This window comes from Struthio camelus, chromosome 36 (assembly GCF_040807025.1).
Source record: "Struthio camelus isolate bStrCam1 chromosome 36, bStrCam1.hap1, whole genome shotgun sequence".
Classification (NCBI taxonomy): domain Eukaryota; kingdom Metazoa; phylum Chordata; class Aves; order Struthioniformes; family Struthionidae; genus Struthio; species Struthio camelus.
Window position 1 is genome coordinate 273,695 of NC_090977.1, and position 22,867 is coordinate 296,561.

General features: G+C 65.4%; 2 protein-coding genes across 2 annotated transcripts; both read left to right on the plus strand.

Moving 5' to 3' along the window:
• Positions 1-17: 17 nt before the first annotated feature.
• Positions 18-22,022, plus strand: LOC138063849 (zinc finger protein 585A-like). The gene is made up of 4 exons (XM_068923982.1): positions 18-119; positions 1,518-1,641; positions 1,982-3,397; positions 17,882-22,022. The coding sequence occupies exons 2-4, from the start codon at positions 1,554-1,556 to the stop codon at positions 19,681-19,683; spliced, it is 3,306 nt and encodes a 1,101-aa protein (XP_068780083.1). The 5' UTR covers positions 18-119; positions 1,518-1,553; the 3' UTR covers positions 19,684-22,022.
• LOC138063839 (uncharacterized) lies at positions 9,472-11,690 on the plus strand. Its single transcript, XM_068923938.1, has 2 exons — positions 9,472-9,800; positions 10,084-11,690. The coding sequence occupies exons 1-2, from the start codon at positions 9,513-9,515 to the stop codon at positions 11,395-11,397; spliced, it is 1,602 nt and encodes a 533-aa protein (XP_068780039.1). The 5' UTR covers positions 9,472-9,512; the 3' UTR covers positions 11,398-11,690.
• Positions 22,023-22,867: the final 845 nt, after the last annotated feature.

The following is a 22,867-nucleotide window of genomic DNA, read 5'->3' on the forward strand; positions in this document are numbered from 1 at the left end:
AGGGGATGGAGCAGCCGGGGCCGCGGCGGGGAGGGGGGACAGGAAGGGGGGCCGCGCCGTCAGCCGCCGAGCGGGCACCGCCGCCCGCTCGCCGCCTCCTTTGTGCCCGCCGGCCGCAGGTAACGGCGGCGTCGGGGCCGCCGTCGGGCCGGGGCCGGGGCCGCCGCCCCGCAGCCGCCTGCTCCCGGGGCGGTGGGAGCCGGCGGGGGTCGGGGCGCTCGACGGGGCGGTGGGAGCCGGTGGGGGTCGGGGCGCCCGACGGGGCGGTGGGACCCAGTGGAGATCGGTGCCCGACGGGGCGGTGGGACCCGGTGGAGATCGGGGCCCGACGGGGCGGCGGGACCCGGCGGGGGTCGGGGTGCCCGATGGGGCGGCGGGACCCGGTGGAGATCGGGGCCCGACGGGGCGGTGGGAGCCGGCGGGGGTCGGGGCGCTCGATGGGGCGGCGGGACCCGGCGGGGCTCGGGGCGCTCGACGGGGCGGCGGGGGTCGGGGTGCCCGACGGGGCGGCGGGACCCGGTGGGGGTTGGGGCGCTCGATGGGGCGGCGGGACCCGGCGGGGCTCGGGGTGCCCGACGGGGTGGCGGGACCCGGTGGAGGTCGGGGCCCGACGGGGTGGTGGGACCCGGTGGAGGTCGGGGTGCCCGACGGGGCGGCGGGACCCGGCAGGGCTTGGGGCGCTCGACGGGGCAGCGGGACCCGGTGGAGATCGGGGCCCGACGGGGTGGTGGGACCCGGCGGGGGTCGGGGCGCTCGACGGGGTGGTGGGACCCGGCGGGGGTCGGGGCGTTTGATGGGGTGGTGGGACCTGGCAGGGCTTGGGGCGTTTGATGGGGTGGCGGGACCTGGTGGGGCTCGGGGTGCCCCGCAGGGTGGTGGGACCTGACAGGGCTCAGGGTGCCCAACGGGGTGGTGGGAGCCAGCAGGGATTGGGATGCCTGACAAGGTGGTGGGACCTGGCAGGGCTTGGGGCGTTTGATGGGGTGGCAGGACCTGGTGGGGCTCGGGGTGCCTGACGGGGCAGCGGGACCCGATGGGGCTCGGGGTTCAGGGTGCCCGATGGGGTGGTGGGACCTGATGGGGTGTTGGGGTTTGGGGGGGCTCGATGGGGTGGTGGGAGCTGGCACAGTTGGGTTTTGGGGTGTCCTACCTGCTCTGCAATGATCTCTGGGTGCCCAACAGGGTGGTGGGACCCGGTGAGGATCTGGCCTCAGGGTGTCTCCTCCATCCCATACTGACCTCGAGACGCCTGACAGGGTGGTGGGACCTGGTGGGTGTCAGGATTTGGGGTGTCTCCTCCATGCTGCACTGGGTCTGGGGGTCTGGGTTGTTTCCGACCCCAAAGTGCCTTCCCCGTCCTGTACTGGCCTCGGTGCCCCCAACCGGTGCTGGCATCAGGACCTGCTGTGCCCCAAGGACAAGTCACCCAGCAAGCATCAGCACCTGCCACCCATCGGGGCCCTGGGCCGCTTCTAGGGGGCCGAGAGGGGGTGACCAGGGCACCCTTGGCCTTGCAGGGACCTGCTGCGTTGGCCGAGGCGAGGGAGCGGGCCATGGACCCGTGGGACGCGGTGGACCGGGACCAGAAGGTGCTGTATGAGGGTGACGTGCAGGAGGACTACGACACCCTGGTGACCCTGAGTAAGTGGTTGAGGAGGGTTGGGAGCATCTTGCCTGACTCCAGCCCTCGGAAGGAGCCGGAGACCTGGCCCTGGGACCCCCCTGAGCACCCAGGTCCCACGTTTCAGCCCGATCCCCGCAATGGAGCATGGGGAAGAGCCCTGTGTCCTTGGTCCCTGCCCCGAGGACTTGTGATGAGGCTTGAGGAGTTTTGGGGTGGAGCTGGGAGGCTCCCCCTGAGCCTGGCTTGGAGGGGATGGAGCCGAGGACCCGGTTTCTTCCCTATCCCATGGATTGGGTGTGGGTGGCCCCAGGAGCGACTCCTGGCTGGATTCTCCCCCTCTCTTCCCCGCCATCCCAGCAGGCGACGGGACGCCGAGCGACCATGAGGAAGAGGCCCCGGATGCGGACGGCCCCGAGATCGTGGAGCTGGACGCGGCCGCCTTGCTGGGCCACCCCGAGGGGGCCTCCCCGCCGGCGCCGGGCGAGCAGAGCCCGACGTGCGAGAGCCTGCGCTGGACGGTGGTGCAGCAGATCGACTCGCCCAGCAAGCAGCCGCGGCGGGGCGGCAAAGCCGGCCCCGGGGCCGCCACCTTCCCCAACTTCAAGAGCATCATCGTGCTGCAGAAGAGCTACGAGTGCGGCGAGTGCGGCAAGACCTTCAGCTGCAGCTCCCACTTCAGCAAGCACCGGCGCACGCACACGGGCGAGAAGCCCTTCCTCTGCCTCCACTGCGGCAAGAGCTTCAACGTCAGCTCCAACCTGTACCGGCACCAGCGGGCCCACGCCGCCGAGCGGGCCGGCCCCCCGGCGCCCGCCGCCGAACGGGCCGCCCACCCGCGCGGGCTGCCCTACAAGTGCGACGAGTGCGGCAAGAGCTTCCGCCGCAACACGGAGCTGGTGACCCACCAGCGGCTGCACACGGGCCGCCTGCCCTTCCAGTGCGGCCACTGCGGCAAGAGCTTCTCCTGGAGCTCCCACTTCGACCGGCACCAGCGCATCCACACCGGCGAGAAGCCCTACAAGTGCCCCGAGTGCGGCAAGTGCTTCAGCCGCAGCTCCCACCTCTACCGGCACCAGCGCACCCACGCCGGCGGGCGCTCCTACATCTGCACTTACTGCGGCCGCAGCTTCAACAGCATCCTGCACTTCGACCGCCACCAGCGCACCCACACCGGCCAGCGGCCCTACAAGTGCACCCTGTGCGGGAAGGGCTTCAGCGACGGGCCGGCCCTGGTCAAGCACCAGCGCCTGCACCTGGGCGACGGCCCCTTCCACTGCGAGGAGTGCGGCAAGAGCTTCGGCGCCCGGGCCCAGTACGCCCGGCACCGGCGCAACCTGCACGGCGGCCAGGGCGGCGAGAAGCCCTACCGCTGCGGCGACTGCGGCAAGAGCTTCTCCTGGAGCTCCCACTGGGAGCGCCACCAGCGCATCCACACCGGCGAGCGGCCCTACCAGTGCGGGGACTGCGGCAAGCGCTTCGGCCGGACCTCCCACCTCTACCGGCACCAGCGCACCCACGCCGGCGGGCAGCCCCACGTGTGCGCCGACTGCGGCAAGAGCTTCAACAGCACCCTGCATTTCCACAAGCACCAGCGCGCCCACGCCGGCGACGGCCCCCGGCACGCCTGCCCCGACTGCGGCAAGGCTTTCGCCGACGGCTCCGCGCTGGCCAAGCACCGGCGCACGCACACGGGCGAGAAGCCCTTCCCCTGCCCGCAGTGCGGCCGCCGCTTCAGCGTCAGCTCCCACCTCTACCGCCACCTCCGGAGCCACAGCGAGGAGAAGCCGCTGGAGGAGCCGCCCGACGAGCTCGCGCCCTATTAACCGAGCCGGGGAGAGGGAAGCCCCTGGAGCGGGGTTGACCTGCTCTCCGGGCTGGGAGACGGTGACTCCGGGCTCACCGCCATGCCCTGGGCAGCCCCCGCGGCCGTGGGCGAGGCGCCCCGACGCCGCGGAGATGGGCGCAGCGTAGATCCCGAGCCTGCGTCGGCCCTCGCAGGCTTCAGATCCAGCCCCGAGGACGTAGTTTTGTAGGGTAGATTAGGAAGGTAGGTTAGATAGGTGAGGAGAGCTGGATGGAGATGGGGCTGGGGGCTCAGCGCGCGGTAGAAACCGGAGGGGGAGAGCGGTCCCCGCCGCGGGATTATCGCCGCCTTTCTCTCGCCCCTCCGGAAAATCAGACGAAATCCTGCCAAGGGGAAACGGGGAAATCCCAGCAGCGCTGGCGGGGGAGCTCCTCTCCTGCTCGTCCTTGTGTTAGCCAAGAAGAAATCCCACCGGCGGCCTCGCGGCTGTGGGAAGGGGTGGTGCCGAGCGCCCGGAGACAGGGGAAACGCGGGAAGGTTGAGGCAGCGTTTGGGAATGGTGGGGAAAGGCCCCAAAAGGGGACTCGAAGGCTGCGGTTGGCGTCGGGGAGAGAGAGTTGGTACGTGACGGAGGTTGGCGTGTGTCGGAGGACCGGGCGGACGGGGGAGACGGCGGCTGGAGGAGCCGGGCGGGATGTTGCTCCCTTCCCTGCGGCTCCGCGCCTCGTCTGCCGGGATGATGATAGGAGGAGCTCGGAGAGGAGCCCCCCGCGGGACCCTCCAGAACCGGCCCGGGTTCGGAGAGGAGCAGGACGGGGAGCAGAGGAGCCGCTCGGCGGCTTACGGGACGGACGGGACAGCGACGGCGTCTCCCCGCGCGGCCGCGGGGAAATCTCCTCGGAGGCTGCGGGCCGGGTTTGGCCTTAATCCAAAAGGGAAAGGGGAAGGCTGTTGCTCTCGGGCCGCTCTGTGCCAAGGAAAGGAGGCTGTTTGCTCCTCAAATAAGCCGTCTCCTCTGGGAACCGCAACGCTCTCGAGTTGCACCGGATCGGAGCAGGAACGTACAGCGGAGACCCGTTTTTGGCAAATTCTCGGCAGGTATAAACCGATTTTTTTTTTTTTTCTTTTTCCCCCCCCACCCTCCCCACTGCGTACCTGGTCAAAACCAAGTCCTTTCTCCATAGTCGTTTTAAGCTGTGTCTAAATCGTGAAAAGGGACATGGCCCCATGCTGACCCCGTTTCCAGGTCAGCAATTCCCCGCGGCCCAAGAGCGCGACGAGCCGGGAGCCCCCGAGGTTTGAGACCTCCTGAGTGACGGGTCCGTACCCTCGGATCCGGGCACGGGCCTGATTCTGCGACGTAGCGACGCTCCCTGTCCTCCGGCACGCGCGATCCAGCTTTTGTGGCTTTGTTGTTAAGGAACTAGCCGGGGGCGTCTTGTCTTGTGCCACTTGGGTTTGGACCCAGCAGACCATGAAGCGAGCGCTTTATTTAATCTATTTATTCTATTTATTCAGTGGGAGCCCAGCTGGGGATTTAGGAAGTCGGCTTTGGCCAACGTGACAGCCCGGGATGCGCTGCAGGGGTTTCCTGGCGGGCATTGGGAGTACAGTTTTGGGGTAGGGTTCCCGTTTCTAGGTGGTGTAGCCCCACGGGTTGACCACCCCAGGCGGCTGCCAGCACGCGAATGCTTCGGGGTTGCACGGGAAGACCAAACTCGATGGACCCCATCGCGTTTCTTGCTGGTGGGCCGTATCTGTGCCCAGTGATCTCTTGGCTTGCAGTGGAAACCCACCAGTGATGGAGAGGAGACGGGACCTGAGGCTGAAAAAGTCCTCCAGCCAAGCTGGAGGAAGCCAGACGTTCCCACGGCAAAGCCACGCAGCGATAACCTCCGTCGTGCCCTATCTCGGAGACAGGAGCAGAGTGCAGGTCTGGGGTTTTCCCTGAGGTTTTCGGTTTCCCGCGGGTCTCCTTTCCAGCTCCCGGCAGCGAGGAGCTCTTTCTGTGCGGGGCAGCAGAGACGGAGCTTGGTTCGCGAGCCCAATCTCTCCGCTGGTCCAGCTGGGGTTTTGGGAGCGGCGTGGACTTCGTTGCTGTCCTGGCTGTCTGATCCATCTCTGTTCAAGATAAGCAGGAACTGTGTTTGTATTGTGAATAAAATAGCCTAGCGAAAAGCCTCCTGGGTGTGGTTTGTGTCTCTTTGAAAGGAAGGCTTGCCTCGTCCTGCGAATCCCCACTGTGATGATGCAGAAAAGCAGAGGTTAGAGTGGTGTCCTGGGTTATTCCCGTTAAAATCCGGGTTTGGGTTCAGCTCTGTGGCGATCCATGCTGGCGCGCTCTAGCAACGTCTGCGCCCGCCCAACTCAACGCGGGTCCCAAGATGCTCAGGCTAGCAGCGACCAGCTCTTGGTGCTGCGTGAACTTTTATGTTTTATAGCTGCCTTCAGGTGACACTGACTTCCCCGTTGCATCGGTGGGAGCTCCGTGTTCCCCACCGTCTCGGGCCAGCGTCATCCCATGGGGAGCTAACGCTTTCACTGCAAATCTACAAAGACTTGATGGCCAGGCCAGCTCCTACTCTTGCCTCGCTTCTGCACTACCCGCGCCCTGCAATTTTAGCTCCACCAAGGGTGACTTTGGGTCATCAGTGGTGTTCCCTGCACCACTGCTCGCCCCTTCCTCCAGGTGGTTTGTTGATGGGTTGGAGGACACAAATCCCTGTGAAGGTCCTGAGGGACTTCACTGGTGGCCTCCCTCTGCTGCGAGGACCGATAGAGATCTCCAGCAGGGATCTCTATTGAGGTGTCTCCAATAGAGATGTCTTCAGTGCAGATCTGCTCATGGATATCTGGTGGAGATTAAGTCACTGACTTAATTCAAGTCCACCAATTAGCTGAGTAGGCTCTAGTAAGGATGCCTGTCCACTGCAGCCAGGGAACACCAACATGGGCTCAGTTGAAAGCAGAGCTCTTTTGAGGTCTGCAGTTATTCTGGATGACAGAGCTCGCTTGGCTGCCCTTTGCCAGTAATCAAATTTATTAATTCAAAGGGATGAAAGCAGCAATTCTGTCAGTGAAGTTCAATTATCTGAACTCACATCTATATCCTGAACTTGCAGTATTGTCTTGCAAGCGATTCACGTCCCAGGACATTGGCTCCCGTGCAGTCGTGCCCTAGGAAAATGCAAGTGGCTCGAGAATTTGAACGACCCTGATTTCTGCTTCTTAGTCACCTGCTACTTGCTCCATGGTGCATTCCAAAAAGTGAAGCTTATTCTCCTGGGAGAATATTCTCCTAGGGTAAATAAGCAATGAGTATTGGAAGAATCCTGGACTTCCTGACACTGACTTCATTTGTGAATGTAAACAGCGCAGCACTCTGCTCTTGCTTGGCTGGGTAAGCACAAAGTCCAGGCCCAGCTTGTTTGGGGTTAAGCTAGCCCTAGGGAGGCTTGTTTTGCAGCTGCTTTGGCATTTCCTTATCTTATGCCTCTTCCCAGGAACTTGAGTGTGGAAAAGGAACCCAAGTTTTACTGTAGCGCTGATATCTAGATGCTGCTTGGAAGGGTGGAGCAACACTTGTGAGGGGGGACGATGAGTCAGTCTCTAGCAGAAAGCTCTGGGGAGTTCTGCATCTTCAGGCTGGAAGGTAATTCCTCATTTTTTCACGAGATCGTCAGGAAAACAGCTTTTGGCCTCCAGTTCTGGGCTCCTGGGAGGTGAAACGTTGGACTACTTGCCCCAGCTTCTTGGCCTGCGTAGTTATCTCCAAAATGGCAGACACTTTTGCAGCTAGGAAGCTGAGTGCTCCCTTGGCACCAGGAGAGTCGCAGAGCCCTGAGCACGACTGCGTGGTTCCCACCGCGCGGCTGTCCTGCCTGGCCATGTCCTCGTGCTGGGCTGGCCTTCCTATATCAAACGCCAGGTCACTGCAAGGAGAGGGCCTTGGGGGGACGGGGGTAGGAGTTGAGGGAAGCCAGGGCTGCTGGGACCCACGTCACTGCGTTCTCACCATGGCGCCTTGGGGGCTGCTGATGCACCCTCAGCTCTTGCCTCCCCTGTTGGCCTTTGGGCATTCAGAGATGCCCAAAACACTTCTCCAATGTCTTAGGAAGGAGCAGTTTTCTCTTCTAGCAGTTGAAGAGAGCCTCTGCACCTCCAGAACGTCCTCCAGCAATAGTGGGTTGGTCACAACATGTGCCCGGTGGGACCTAGCATGACCAGAGCTTGACAGGTTCCTTGAGAAAAGTTCCTTGAGAAAAAGTTCATGTGTTCTGGCGGTTTTTCAGCATACCCTTTTGCAAGGGAATGTCTTTATTGACCTGTCACCTGCGCTTGTGGAGTGCGCCCGTTTCCTTCAGTGATTTCCATCCTTCAATGAAATGAAATGAAATTCTGAATCCACCTATTTTTGCTACTAACCTTCGGGCAGATTTTCTTGTGTTAATTGTCCTGTTTGTTCATTCTTTTGTATAATAAAAATAATCTGACATTTCATTTCTCAACAAGGAATCAGAATTTCCCCCGGGACAAAACCATTCCTTTTTCCAGAATTTATCTGGAAATTCTATACTCTCTCTCGTTTTCTTTTGAAAATCTCTTATTGTTATTTTCCTGGCTTTGGAACTGATTTAAAATTGTGATTTGAAAGAACTGATGTTTGCGTCTTTAAAAAAATCTTCCATCTCAGATGATTCCTCGAGAAGAGCAGAGGAAGGGGAAGGAGGGAGGGTCTTTGGACTGGCCACTCAGGTACTTCAGACCCCTCTTCTTGCTGCTTATTGACTCAGGCATGGTCCTAGCCATGTGGCACGGTCCAGCAAAGCTGCTATGAGGTGAGCGGGTCAAGGCCAAATCTTGAGGGATAGACCCCGTGGGTTATTCCTTCTTCTCTACATTATCACTTGGCACTCCCTGCACATCCGTGGGCGCTGTTTGGCTCGAGACGTTCTCCAAAAATTGCTTTTCCTCATTACTCAAAGGCTCATGGCTTGTCTCTCTGAATTGCAGAGAAAGACTAATAGAGGTTGTCCCTTGCCTGACCTCCAGGCCAGCTCCACGTGACAAAGTGCTGGGTGGAGTCGCAAACCCGGAGTGACCCCGCGTCCGGGTTTAGGTCTTTGTTGGCCGAGACGCCCGAACGCAAACACCCTGGGCTTTCACAGGTGACCCCAGGCTGAAAGGGGCTGCAGTCCCAGGGGAATGGCTTCATCTACTGATGGAGACAGCTTAATCTACGTGGAGAAAACATCAGGAGTGGAGAGGAGATGGTTCAGTTGAGGCATGGCACACCTGATGCTAGCAGGAGCCTCTTGCTGTGGAAAGGGGTTTCTGCTGAGGTCGTAGACCTCAGGGCAGAAAGGCGGAGATGGGCAGGGACTTCTTGAGGGCTCTGGTCCAAGCCCCTGCTCCAAGCAGGGCTAAATTCAAAGCTATCTTGGGTTGCCGCTGCTCTTTGAGGGCCTCTGTAAGTGTTGGATGGTCTTTTTGCAATAGTTGGATCACTCTTTTTCCAGAGAAAACAGCAGTCCCTGCAGACACGAACAGGGCTTTGCTCCCTGGAGCAGCAGGTCACATCAACATCTTGCCGTGCCCAAGGCCTGACAGCACGTAAAGCTTGCTCAGCTGCTGTGTGTCTTTGCCAAAAGCTTGTCTAAATGAACAGAAAATCATTGCACCGACCTGGCCAAGCTTGCAAAGTAGAGGAGCGATCCCCACGGTGGGAGCCTCAGGCGTCCCGGTCACCGATGGAGCACGTGGAGGCCTTCGGACATTCATTTACCTCCGGGTCCAGGTGGGGACAGCTGGAGGCTTTTACACTGGGTGTATCAGGAGGGCGGCAGCTGATTTGCGAGGTCCAAAATCGGACCAAAAGGTCCGATTGCTTCATTTCCCAAAAGCAGCAGATGCCCCACGGCCCGGCCAGGAAACGGGCAGCACCGCTGCCAGATCTCCCCGCTCGCGTCTTGGCTCGGCTCCTCCCCGCCGGGCGTCCGCCCCCAGCCTCCGGCTCACGGGGCGGGAGGCGAATCCCACAAATACCGGTGAGGCTGGTGGGGAGCCGGCACATCGCCTCCCGCCATGGAGATGCTCTGGCTCCTGGGCTGCTTCTGCCTGGGGGCAGGACCCGTGCTGGCCAAGGTGGGCTCGTTCAGCGAGTGCCACTACTTTTTCTACCAGGGGTTGGCACCCAAGCAGCTGGGCTCGGCGTCCGCCACCAAGATCTGCCAGCAGCACCGCGGCCAGTCCCACTTCGCCACCCTCTACGACCAGGAACGCTTCATCCCGCACTGGTCTGCCTACATCCTGAGCACGGAGCTGTGCCCGGGGCAGGCGCTGCGCCGCAGCCAGTGGTTCGTGGAGCCCCAGGTGGGTCGCGTCCCCGGCGTGGGGATGCAGGGCGCAAACCGGGGCTGGGGGCCCCGTGGCAGCAGGAGGGTGGCGAAGGGGGTCTCCGTCGCAGGAGGCGAGCGGAGGAGGGCCGAGGGGACGCACGCGGGGGGGTTTCCCGCAGCAGCAATTCCCAGGAGGGTCTTGGGGATGGAGACCACCGGCTGGGGGTTTGCTGCTGCCTTCTCCTAAAAGAGAGAGGGGGACGCCTACAGCACCGGAGCGTGTCTGACCGGCTCGGGGCTCTCCGGCTTTCCTGTAGCTGGTCAGCATGGAAATGTCGCCGGACATGGCCACGGAGAGCGAGTGCAGCGTGTGCCGCAGCAGAGGGAAGCTCAGCCAGGCGCTGAACGAGCACTACGAGGACACGGCCTACGGCCGGGGCCAGCTGAACCCCGCGGCGCACCAGTGCGGCGCCACCCGCGTGGCCACCTTCACCCTCACCAACGCCGTGCCCCTGGAGCCCTGCTTCGCCCACGGGCACTGGCAGGCGCTGCAGCAGGTCCTGCAGACCCAGCTGTGGCAGAGCTGCTCCGGGCACGATGGCAGCGTCGCCTACGTGGTGACGGGGGTGACTCCCGGCGCCGACGCCATCCCTGCCGCCGCCGACATGGAAGGCGACCGCGAGCGGCTGCTGCGCCAGGTGACGGTGCCCCGCCACATCTGGACGGCCGTTTGCTGCAACAACGCCAAGCCGGAGCACAAGTTCTCCCTGGCTTTCCTGGCAGAGAACAAGGCGGGTTCCAAGATCCAGGCCCTCCAGGTGGAGAAGCTGGCGGAGAAGTTGGCAGCCATACACGGGACGTCAGAGACCACTGAGATCTTTGCAGATGACTGCAACTCGCACAGCCCCAAAGTCCAGGACATCTTATCAGCAGTGAAAAAGGCCTTGGCCTTGGCCCCCTCTGCCTTTCCAGCAGAGGTGTGGAAAGATCCAGGTGAGCCAGACAGCTCCGAGGAGGACCAGAAGCTGGAGCTGGACGTGGCGGTCACCTTGACCTTCTCCAGCCTGATGAGGTGGCACCGGTACTTCACCAAGCTGCACAACCAGGGCGCCCTGGCCTGCGTGCTGCAGCGGGCGGACAGCGTGGGGGGCCCGGCCCTCCCCGCCGACGCCTGGGCCAAGGAGTGCGTCTTGCAGGAGCAGAAGCACCTGCCCGGCTCCATGACGGCGGCCGAGGGGTGGCCCTGCAACGGGTGGCCCTGCGGCTTCTACGGCAACTCCTCCTACAGCTGGTGCTACTCGGCCGAGAAGAAGGGCGAGAACCAGGCTCCGTGCTGCAGCACGCGGTGCGCGGTCAGGGCCGGCGAGGCGGCGCACACCTGCGACCGGGGTGACGGCAAGCGGATCAGCTGCTCGCCCCGGTACTCAGCCGTCACGATCCAGGGGCAGCCGTGCCGGGCCGGCTTCCCCTGCGGCCTCTACGGCAAGACGTACTTCTGGTGCTACACGGACGACCAGGACAACTGGGACTACTGCTGCGCCCCCCAGCACTTCTGCGGGACCCACAGCTACGACTACACCTGGTGCTACGTCAACAACGTCCAGAGCAAGTGGAAATATTGCAAGCCCTGAGCTCGGGATGCAGCCTTCTCCCGGGGGGGCGAGGAGGTGCTAGCAGTCACCGGCTTTAGGTCTTCCCGGCCGCCCGGAGCGCGTGCTCGCCGGGGGTGGGTGGTGGGTGGCGGGGGGGGATCGCGCCTGCGGCTCACGCGTCCGGGGAAGGGGAAAGCTCTCGCCGAGCTGCTCGCAAGGCAACGCCTGTGGCTTTTGCTGCCGGAGCTTCGCTGGCCGCCGTTACGCTCCTGAATAAACTCGCCTCGTCGGGCAAGACCTGCTCGGCGCCCGGGGAAGCGGAGCCCCGCTGAGATCTCGGCTCCAGGCGAGGTCCCTTCGGCGTATCCCAAACGGCGGTCTCAGGGCGGCCCGGCCCCATCCGCGGCTCCCGCGGTAATTCAGAGCCCAGCTCTCCGAGGCGCCAGGCGTCCAAGACCGCCCAACCGTTACGTGCACAATAACACCCCGCAGCCGAGTCCCCATCGCGTCGTGCGGTCAAAGGAAGCTCACGCGGGAGCTGATGCCGTCAGGGCACGAAGGGGCGTTAACGGCCCTGAGCAGCCCCACCTGGGACCCCCACCCACCCCCTGCCCCTGGCCCCGGGCTCTGTTTAAGCTCAGCCTGGAGGCCTCAGCCCCTTCCCCAGCTCTGCAGCCATGGAGCCTGCTGAACCGGACCCTGACCCACAGGCTGGCTTGTTCCCGGCCCTGCCTCATCCCCGCGGATGTCCCCGGACTCGGGAACGCCGCCGGCCGCCCTGCTCGCCTGGCTCAGGTACCGCGGGCCGGGCCCTCGGGGAGCCGCTGCGCCTCGATGGGTGCTCGTGCTCCCGCAGCTCCCGTTCGGTTCCCCCTCTTCCCTTTGAAAGCAGCGGGGAATTAGGAAGCAAAACTTTGCTGAAAGTTTGGGGTTTCCCCGCGATGCTGGAGACATCCAGCGGTGACCGGCGCGCCGCAGCGCGTGCTCTGCGCCCGCCCGCCTTCGCGCCGCTGGCAAAGCGGTGACTCTACCTAATTGCACAGTTATAATTCACGGCCAGAGGGCTCATTAATTCTCAGCCGGTGCTTTCTGTCCCAGGCAGAGCCGAAGGCAGGGATGCGTGGGCACGCGAGCCGCAGGGCTACGCGTGCCAACGCGGGCACGGAGCGGAAGGAGCGATCCCAGGCGGCGCGAACGCTACGAGCGGGTGGGCTCTCCGCCGTCGCCCCCACCCCGGTTGCAGCATCTCGTCCGCGCGTGCCGAGAAACGCTCCCGTGGCCGGGAGACGCCTCGCTCCCTTTGCACGGCGCAAAGCTGGGAAACGCCGAGCTGGAGCGCCCTGCTCCGCTCCCCGGGCGCGCTTGGCATCGATGAGTTTTTAAGGGAAGGGAAGCCCCCCGGGAAGGGTTGGGGACCCCCGGGGTGCTCTCGCCCCCCCCCGCTGCAAGGGTTCAGCTCAAGCCTGGACAGGGCCAGCGGCAAAACGCAGGGCCCCAGGTGAGGCCGGGCCCTGCGGCTCGAACCGCGGAGCCGGCGGCGTCTGGCTTCCCCCCCGGGTGGAGTCTCCGCTGTCTAACGCTGCGGTTGCGCTGGCGGGCGCAGGGTCCGTCGCCCCACCCCGGGCGCTTTCGGAGCGGCCGCGGCTCCGTGGGGTGCAGCGCCCGCCCTGTCCGGGGGTCCGCTCGTCCCGGCGGGCGCCGCATGTGGGGAGCGCTCGGGGCGGGGTGGGGGGGTCCTGGTGGGACCCCGCGGCCCGAGCCGTCGCCCTGCGGGGGGGAGAGGGGTGCGAGGGGAGGGGAGTGTCCCCCCCACCCCCCCGAGGGGACAGCCGCCCCCCCCCCCCGGGGTGCCCCCTGGAAGCGCGGCCGGCGCCGGGGATTCTCCGGTGTCTACTACAGGGGTTGAGCCCCTTCCCCGGCGGAGGGGGCGGGCGGTGGGGGGGCGCAGCTGGGGGGGGGCCGGGTGGGCTCGGGGGGTCCCGGGGGGGGGCCGGGCCGGAGGCGGGGGCCGCTAGAGGGCCCTGGCTGGTGCGGGAGGGAGGAGGAGGGCCGCGGCTCTCGCTGCTCACTGTATCCGGGTCACACGGGGAGCCGCCTCCACCGGGACCGGTGCGCGGCCGGGAGCCACCGCCGAGCGCCCCGGTGCCGGCAGCGCCGAGCGCCCGGAGCCTCCCGGGGCGCCCGCGCCGGGCTGGAGCCCGCCCCGGGGCAGCGCCCCCCGCCCGGGCTCTGCCCCGCCGCAGCCCGCAGGTAACGGGGGGGCCCCGGGCGCCCCCCGCCCCGCTCGCCCCCTCCAGCCTCCGCGCTGTGTGCGGCGCCCCGAAACCTGCGGGAGCTGGGGGGGGGGGCGGGTCGGGGGGCTCGCGTGTCCCGGGGGTGCGAGGGTCGGGCGCGCCGAGGAGGAGGAGGGTGGGCACCCAGCTCCGGGTGCGGGGCGTGCAGCGCCGGGCACTCAGCTCTGGGTGTGGGACATCCAGCTCCGGGTACCTCGAAGAGCCGAGCACCCAGCTCTGGGTGCTGGGTGTGCAGCTCTGGGCACCCCGAGGAGGTGGGCACCCCGAGGAGCCAGGTGTGCAGCTCTGGGCACCCCGAGGAGGTGGGCACCCGGCTCTGGGCATGGGACATCCAGCTCTGGGCACCCCGAGGAGGTGGGCACCCGGCTCTGGGCATGGGACATCCAGCTCTGGGCACCCCGAGGAGGTGGGCACCCGGCTCTGGGCATGGGACATCCAGCTCTGGGCACCCCGAGGAGCCAGGCGTGCAGCTCCAGGCATGGGACATCCAGCTCTGGGCACCCCGAGGAGGTGGGCACCCCGAGGAGCCAGGTGTGCAGCTCTGGGCACCCCGAGGAGGTGGACACCCGGCTCTGGGCATGGGACATCCAGCTCTGGGCACCCCGAGGAGCCAGGCACCCATCTCTGGGCACCCCGAGGAGCCGGGCACCCCGAGGAGCCAGGTGTGCAGCTCTGGGCACCCCGAGGAGGTGGGCACCCGGCTCTGGGCATGGGACATCCAGCTCTGGGCACCCCGAGGAGCCAGGCACCCATCTCTGGGCACCCCGAGGAGCCGGGCACCCCGAGGAGCCAGGTGTGCAGCTCTGGGCACCCCGAGGAGGTGGGCACCCGGCTCTGGGCATGGGACATCCAGTTCTGGGCACCCCGAGGAGCCGGGCACCCAGCTCTGGGCACCCTGAGGAGGTGGGCACCCCGAGGAGCCAGGTGTGCAGCTCTGGGCACCCCGAGGAGGTGGGCACCCGGCTCTGGGCATGGGACACCCAGCTCTGGGCACCCCGAGGAGGTGGGCACCCAGCTCTGGGCATGGGACATCCAGCTCTGGGCACCCCGAGGAGGTGGGCACCCGGCTCTGGGCATGGGACATCCAGCTCTGGGCACCCCGAGGAGGTGGGCACCCGGCTCTGGGCATGGGACATCCAGCTCTGGGCACCCCGAGGAGCCAGGCGTGCAGCTCCAGGCATGGGACATCCAGCTCTGGGCACCCCGAGGAGGTGGGCACCCCGAGGAGCCAGGTGTGCAGCTCTGGGCACCCCGAGGAGGTGGGCACCCAGCTCTGGGCATGGGACATCCAGCTCTGGGCACCCCGAGGAGCCAGGCGTGCAGCTCCAGGCATGGGACATCCAGCTCTGGGCATCCTGAGGAGCCAGGGACTCAGAGCTGGGCACAGGACATCTAGCTCCGGGCACCTCGAAGAGCCGGGCACCCAGCTCTGGGTGCGAGGTGTGCAGCTCTGGGCACCCCAAGCAGCCTGGCACCCAGCTCTGGGCACCCTGAGGAGGTGGGCACCCAGCTCTGGGCATGGGACATCCAGCTCCGGGCACCTCGAAGAGCCGAGCACCCAGCTCTGGGTGCTGGGTGTGCAGCTCTGGGCACCCCGAGGAGGTGGGCACCCAGCTCTGGGCATGGGACATCCAGCTCTGGGCACCCTGAGGAGCTGGGCGTGCAGCTTCAGGCATGGGACATCCAGCTCTGGGCACCCCGAGGAGCCGGGCATCCAGCTCTGGGCACCTCGGAGAGCTGGGCACCCAGCTCTGAGTGCTGGGCATGCAGCTCTGGGCACCCCGAGGAGCCGGGTGTACAGCTCCGGCTATGGGGCATGCAGCTCCAGGCACTCCGAGGAGCGAGGCACCCGGCTCTGGGTGCCGGGCGTGCGGCTCCAGGCACCCCGAGGAGCGAGGCACCTGGCTCTGGGTGCCGGGCGTGCGGCTCCAGGCACCCCGAGGAGCGGGGCACCTGGCTCTGGGTGCCGGGCGTGCGGCTCCAGGCACCCCGAGGAGCGGGGCACCCAGCTCTGGGTGTCGGGCGTGCGGCTCCAGGCACCCCGAGGAGCGAGGCACCCGGCTCTGGGTGCCGGGCGTGCGGCTCCAGGCACCCCGAGGAGCGGGGCACCCAGCTCCAGACCCCCTGGGGGTCAAGGCACCCGGCTCTGGGTATCCCAGGAAACGAGGCAGCCAGCTCCGGGTGCTGTGGGCACCCAGCTCTGGAGAGCACCCGTCCCCACTGCCACCCCCTCTCCTTCCCGCAGCCCGCGTGGGGTGCGAGGGCGCCCAGGGACGCTCACGGGGGCTTCTGCCTCTTCCAGGGGCCGGCGAGCATCCGAGGGCAGCGGGACCTTTGGCTGAGGGGAGACGCTTCGCTCCGGGACCCCCGTCCCCCTTCCCCGGGACACGATGCAGGAGAACTACGAGAACGTGATTTCCCTGGGTGAGCATCGGCGGCGGGGCCGGCCTCCTCCCCGCTCCGGCGCGGCGCCTGGCGGAGGTGGGCTGGGTCGTCCCCCCGGCCGAGGGGGGATGCCGAACGAGGCCGGAGCCCCTCTCGGGGGGCCGGGCGGCCTCGGAGCGGATTCCAGGCCCAGCTGCTTTTCATTAAACCTGCATTCCCGGCCGGGTGCGAAACCTGGGGGCCCCTCGGCAGGTCGTGGCGCTCGGCGCCTGGGTCCCGGAGCCGCGCGCTTGCCGAGCGGGAAGGAGGGGTGACCCCCTGCCAGCATCCCCCAGGAATTAACCCGCGGAGAAGCTGGAAGGGGGGGCAGACGGGGGGGGGGGAAGCATATCCTGCAGCTCGAAACCCGCCGAGCTCGAAGGAAGTCCCTTCACGCCCTAAGGAAGAGCCCCAACCCCGTCCGACACGTGCGTTGTCCCGCTGACATCTCGCCTCCGAGGCGAAGGGGTCGGGCAGGAGTTTGCGGAGGTGCCGGGCTCTTCCGGCGCCCGAACCGCCCGGGCTCCAGCTGGGGAGACCCCCAGGCTGCCGCCCCCGGCTGCCCTGCCTGCGCTTCGCCCTCGGAGAAGGGCTCAGCAGGAAAGACCATCCTAGGTCTGTCTTTAGGTCCTTTAGGTCTCCTGAAGGACCATCTTGGCCGTTTCGGGAGCAGGCCCCTTGGGGCTGCCGGCTTGGGCGCCGAGTTTGGTGAGCCCGTGGGTAGGCTGGGGGCTCCTCGGGGTGGGCCACGTCGCCGGCTGGACCTTTGGGACCTCGCGGGGGTAAAATCCATGGGGAGCCCGTGGGTGTCTGACCCCTCTCTGCTCCGTGCCCCCTCCAGCGGAGGAGATCGCCATCAGCTGGCCTCGGATAACGGCCTTCGCCGAGTCGCACCGGCGGCGGGGAATGGTCTCCGGTAAGTCTCCGAAACGTGTCCGTCTTCGGCACCATCCCTCCGGCTCCAGTATTTTCTTTTATTTTTTTTTGGAGGTGACATCTCAGAGGCCGCGTTGCTCTTGCAGGCGTCGACATGGAGTGTGAGCAGAGCCAGCTGGAGCCGCCCCAGGTGCAGAGCTCGGCCGGGGCCGGCTCCAGCGACGGCGGGATGAATCCCGACCTCCGCCGGCAGCTGGGGCTCATCCTGCAAACGGCCGGGCGCACCCAGGTGGAGAAGATGCTGCGGGAGCTGGTGAGGGAGCAGAGCCAAGAGGGCAAGCGCAAGAGCCGCAAGAAAGCACCCAAGAGCCCCAAGGACGGAGGTGAGTGGGGACGGGCCGCGGCCGAACCGTTGGGTGCTGCCAAAGGAGGCTTCGAGGTGGAGGGGCGTTCGGGGCCGGTCTCCGAGGCTGGAGGTTTCCCAGGGGTGCCAGCTGAGCCTCCTCAAGGTGATCTGCTCCATCCCCAACACGGGGAGACGTACGTGATTTATAACGGGGTCGAGGCGCGTGGAAATCGGCCTGGGAAGGATGGGGGTGACGTCCGCTGACTGGCGGCCCCGCTCCGCGTTGCAGGCGACGGGGCGGCGAGCGAGAACGAAGAGGAGGAGCCGGTTGCCCCGGCTGGTTCGGAGAAAGCCGAGTCGCCCGCGCCTTCGCTGGAGGATCCCGACCAGGGCAAGGCCAGCGGGAGCCAGTGCCGGGCCGAGGGGCAGCCGGCGCCGCAGCGCAAGAACCCGCCGGCGGCCAAACCGGAGGCCAAGGGTCCCCGGCGCGGTGCGGCCAAGAAGGGCGCCGGGTGCCCGCCGGCGGCCCGGGGCGCCGGCGTCTGCACCGAGTGCGGCAAGGGCTTGGGTTGCGGCCGGGCGCCGGCGGACAAGCCGCACCAGTGCGCCGAGTGCGGGCGATGCTTCCGCCAGCGCTCCGTCCTGGCCAAGCACCAGCGCGTCCACACCGGCGAGAAGCCCTACCGCTGCGGCGACTGCGGCAAGTGCTTCAGCCGCGGCTCCAACCTCACGCAGCACCAGCGCATCCACACCGGCGAGCGGCCCTTCCGCTGCGGCGACTGCGGCAAGAGCTTCATCCAGAAGTCGGACCTGGAGCGCCACCAGCGCGTCCACACCGGCGAGCGGCCCTACCGCTGCGGCCAGTGCGGCAAGTGCTTCAGCGTCAGCTCCCACCTCGACCGCCACCAGCGCACCCACGCCGGCGACCCGCGCCGGCCCCACGCCGCCGGCCCCGCGCCGCAGCCCCGCACCCGCCTGCAGCAGCAGCAGGAGGCGGCGGCGGCGGCGGCCGCCACGGCCCACCAGTGTCCCGAGTGCGGCAAGTGCTTTGCCCAGCGGGCCTCGCTCTCCAAGCACCGCAAGACGCACAGCGGCGAGCGGCCCTACCAGTGCGGCGACTGCGGCAAGAGCTTCAGCCGCAGCTCCAACCTCACGCAGCACCAGCGCATCCACACCGGCGAGCGGCCCTTCCAGTGCGGCGACTGCGGCAAGAGCTTCATCCAGCGCTCCGACCTGGAGCGCCACCAGCGCGTCCACACCGGCGAGCGGCCCTACACCTGCCCCGACTGCGGCAAGAGCTTCAGCGTCAGCTCCCACCTCGACCGCCACCAGAAGATCCACGCCGCCGAGCAGGCCTCCTACCGCTGCCCCGAGCATCTCGAGGGCTTCCTGGCCGCCCACCAGCACGGCAAGCTCTTCAAGTGCTCCGAGTGCGGGCGATGCTTCAGCCAAAGCGGCGCCCTGGTGAAGCACCAGCGGGTGCACGCCGGCCAGCGGCTCCAGCGCTGCGCCGACTGCGGCAAGAGCTACGCGGCCGGCCCGGCGCCCCGCGCCAAACCCCGCAAGTGCACGGACTGCGGCAAGAGCCTGAGCGCCGGCCCGGCGTCGCACCCGCGCCTCCGCGCCCAGCAGTGCATGGACTGCGGCAAGAGCCTGGCCGCCGGCGCCAAGGAGCCGCCGGCGCCGCCCGAGAAGCCCTACAAGTGCGCCGACTGCGGCAAGGGCTTCGGCCAGCGCTCGGCCCTGGTCAAGCACCAGCGCATCCACACGGGCGAGAAGCCCTACGCCTGCGGCGACTGCGGCAAGAGCTTCATCCAGAAGTCGGACCTGACCATCCACCAGCGCATGCACACGGGCGAGAAGCCCTACCGCTGCGGCGAGTGCGGCAAGTGCTTCAGCGTCAGCTCCAACCTCATCACCCACCAGCGCACCCACCTGGGCGAGAAGCCCTACCAGTGCTCCGAGTGCGGCAAGAGCTTCATCCAGCGCTCCGAGCTCACCATCCACCAGCGGGTGCACACCGGCGAGAAGCCCTACAAGTGCGCCGAGTGCGGCAAGTGCTTCAGCCGCAGCTCCCACCTCAACCGGCACCAGCGCACCCACGCCGCCGACAAGCCCTCGCCGCTGGCCAAGGGCGCCCCGGCCCCGGCCGCCGCCGCCAACCCGCTGCAGGCCTCGGCCGCCTTCTCCGGGGCCTCCTTCGCCGCCCCCGTGCCCTCGCTGCCCTCCTTCCCGGCCTCCCCCTCGCCCCTGCCCATCCCCTCCCTCTCGGGCGCCCCGCTGGAGCTGCCCTGGGCCCTCTCCTTCCCCTCCCGCGCCTTCCCCCATCCCTCCTTCCCCTCGGCCGCCCCGTCGGGCGCCCAGACCTCCTCCCTCATCAACTGATGCTCCCCTCCGCCCCGCGTCCCGCCTTCCTCCTCCTCCTCCTCCCGGCAGCCGGCCGGGTTTTATCCCCCTCGGCAGCGCCCGCCGCGATGCCCTGGTGGAGCTGGCGGAAGGAGGGAGCTGGGCAACGCGGCCCCCTCTGTCCTCCCCCTTTTAAAAAAAAAAAAAAAAAAAACGGGGAAAAAAATGGTTTTTTTAAGTCTTTTTTTTTTTTTTTAACAAAACCGCCTCCCCAGCGGGCGGTTTCGCCAGGCGGGCGACGCTGCCCCGTGTCCGCCCTCTCCCCGCTGTGCCCGCGCGGGGTTTTTCCCTGCTTGCCGCCCTTCCCCGCCGTCTCCCCTTCCCGACCTCGTTATTGATATTATTTTTAACGGAGATCTCCCACCGCTTTTCCGGAGCCGCGCGGGCTTCCCGGCTGGGCCGGCGCTCGGAGGCTGCTAAAACTGAGGGCGGAAAGGGGTTTTTCCCTTTCCTCCGGGACCGGGGCGAAGCCTCGGAGGGCTCCCCGTCCCGGCGTGTGTTGGGGGCGCGAGGGGGCTCATTCCTACCTGTGTGTCTTGGATCCGTCGGAGATAATTTTTTTTTTTTAAGCATGCAACCGCCGTTGCATATCTCATTCCCAGGCTGCTTTTCCCTTTTTTTTTTTCCTCCTTATTTTTATAGCCCTGTAAATAGCCTGGTGGTAGCTGTAGACTTTGTAAATACTATTCCCCCCCACCCTGTTTTTAATCTATTTTCCGGTTGCTCCTCGAGGAGCAAATCTCGTCTGGGCGAGCGGGAGCGCCGCGGAGGCCGGCTCCAGCCCGAACGGCTCCCGACGCTCCCCGATACCCAAAGAAATCGCCGCCCGCGCACCCCGGATCGGGCCGAGGAGCCGCCGTCGGCAGCCGCGACCCGGATGCGTTTCGGGGCGGCGGGCGGGTTATTCCCGTTTTCCTAGGGAGGGTGAATTCCCCGCGCGTGAACGTGGCTTTGCTGGAGCGATTATTTCGTTTTTCCTCCAAAGATTAAGCGGAATAAGCTACGTCTCTCCTATGCGGCGGTCTCCGCCGGGAAAATCCCCTGGGAGCGGCTCCGGGTCTTGGATCTGCAGCCGGCGGCGGGAGCGCGGCCGGTGCTGCCCGCTTTTCCCGCGCGTGTTGTAGTCGAGACCGTGGTATCGCCTGTGTCTCTGTATCTTCCCGTAGGACGTTTAATATCTGACTTGTAGTTTAAAAAAGAAAAGGAAACAAAAGAAAATGGAGCCTGCATCTAGAAACGAGTATTTAACCCCGTCCGGAAACATCCCGGGGAAGTGAGCGGGCCGCCGGCTCGGGCTTCGGTGGCGGTTTGCGTGCGGCGTGGAGGAGGAAGAAAAGGAGGTGTGAAATTCCCTGGGCCTTTCCCAAGCTGGATTTTTTTGCTCAAAGAATGTGTGTTTTTACTATTCTTATTTTTTATTTGTATTCCTTCCCCCGGGGAATGCCGGGCGGAGAGGGACTTGCAGCTTTAACGTACGGATATCCCCCTCGAGCAGGGAAAAGTCTCGTCGGACGCCCGGTCCGGGCTGCGGGGACCAGGAGGTCTTTCGTCCTTTAAAAAGAGACGGTGACGGGTGGTTTTTGGTTTTTTTTTTTGGAAGCTGCGGGAGGAAACTCGCGGATGGGGACTCAGATCCGGGGAGCTGCGACGTCGCCCTGCGGCTGCTGCTTTGGGGTCTCGTCTCGTCTGCCGGGAAAACCAGGCGGATGGTTCCCGTCCCGCTCACCAGACTCTTCTCTTTTTTCCCCCCCCCCGGAAAAGCAGGAACGCTTTAACCCGAAGCGCAGGTGGGGGGGGGGGGGAAAGCCCCCGAACGGGGCCGTTTACCTGTTGTCGTAGGAAAAAAAGCTAGTGAAATTTTGATATTCCTGTCTTTTTACTGCCGCGTCGGCGCTGTGGAGTGTTTTTTATGGGTGCCGCTGTTTTCTGAGCCTGTCGTCGTCCCCCCTGTACAGAGCCCCGGCCCGTCGCGTTCGACTGTAAAATAAAACCGCAGCTTTTTACCCGGGTTTCCCCGAATTCTCGCCTAAGCCGCTGTCGGCTCCGTCCGGCGGAGGGACGACTCGCCCCTCCGCGGACGGGCCGGATGGTACCGAACCTCGGGGGGGGGGGGGCTGCGCTGTCACCCCCCAACTCCTCGTTTACGGAAGCAAAAAAAAAAAAAAAAAAAGGGCCGTTTTCAGCTTTTTAAAAGAAAATATTCTGCCTTTTTTTTTTTTTTTTTAATTTCTGGTTTGAAGTGACTTTGTATTTTGAAATCGCCTTTGATTTAATAAAAAGAGAGCCTGACCTCCCGACGTGTCCCTCGGCAGACTTCTGCTGGAAAGTGATTTTTTTTGTTGTTTTTTTTGCTCCTAAAAAGGTCTTTTTTTTAGCTGCCTGCTGTAACGGGGGGTTACCGGCCCTCGAGCTCCCTGCCTGGGGCCCAGGCGTCCTGGCTTTGCTCCTCCCGTAGCGGAAGCGGGGTGTCCCACCTCCCCAAGGTGCTCGAATTGGGGCAGAAAATGCAAAACATGCTGCTCTATGAGATGAGGAAAACCCGCGTGTCCGTGCTGCGCGCGTTCACACGGGTTATTTGAATGGAGGGATCAGGAAATTTTACGTTTTGGGTGTGTGGGGGGGAAGTTTTCCAAAACCTTTTCCCAGGCTTTGTTTCCTTCGAAGGCCTCCTGGGTCCGTCCCTCGCTCGTGTGCCTTTCCACTGCTGTCACGACTCGGCCAGTTCTCAGCTGGGGCCCTGGGTGCTCAAGTCGGGGTTAAAGAGAGCCCTGGCTTCAGAGGCAGGAGGAGCGGGAGCTCCTTGGACCCCGAGGCCCCTTTTCTTTAATTCCCCCCCAGGAGCTTTGTCCTCTCCGGGGGCTTTTTTCCTATTTTCCCGCGGCGCGGGGCTCTGCGACCCGGCTCATCCTATCGCTCCTATGTGTGTTTCCAGGTGCGGATTAGCGTCTTTTTTTTTTTTTTTCCTAAAAGATGGGATGCCTTACTGCTGCTGGCACCCACCCGGGGTGCTCCCGCGCACCCGTTGCTCAGGCCGGCACGCGGGGGCTCGGGGCCGGCGGGAGGGAGGGATGCGCCGCGGCGGGGGGGACCCAGGCCGGGTCGCGGCCATTGGAGGCGGCCGTGGGCGGGGAGGAGGCGCCGCTTCTTCCCTGTTTCCTCTTCC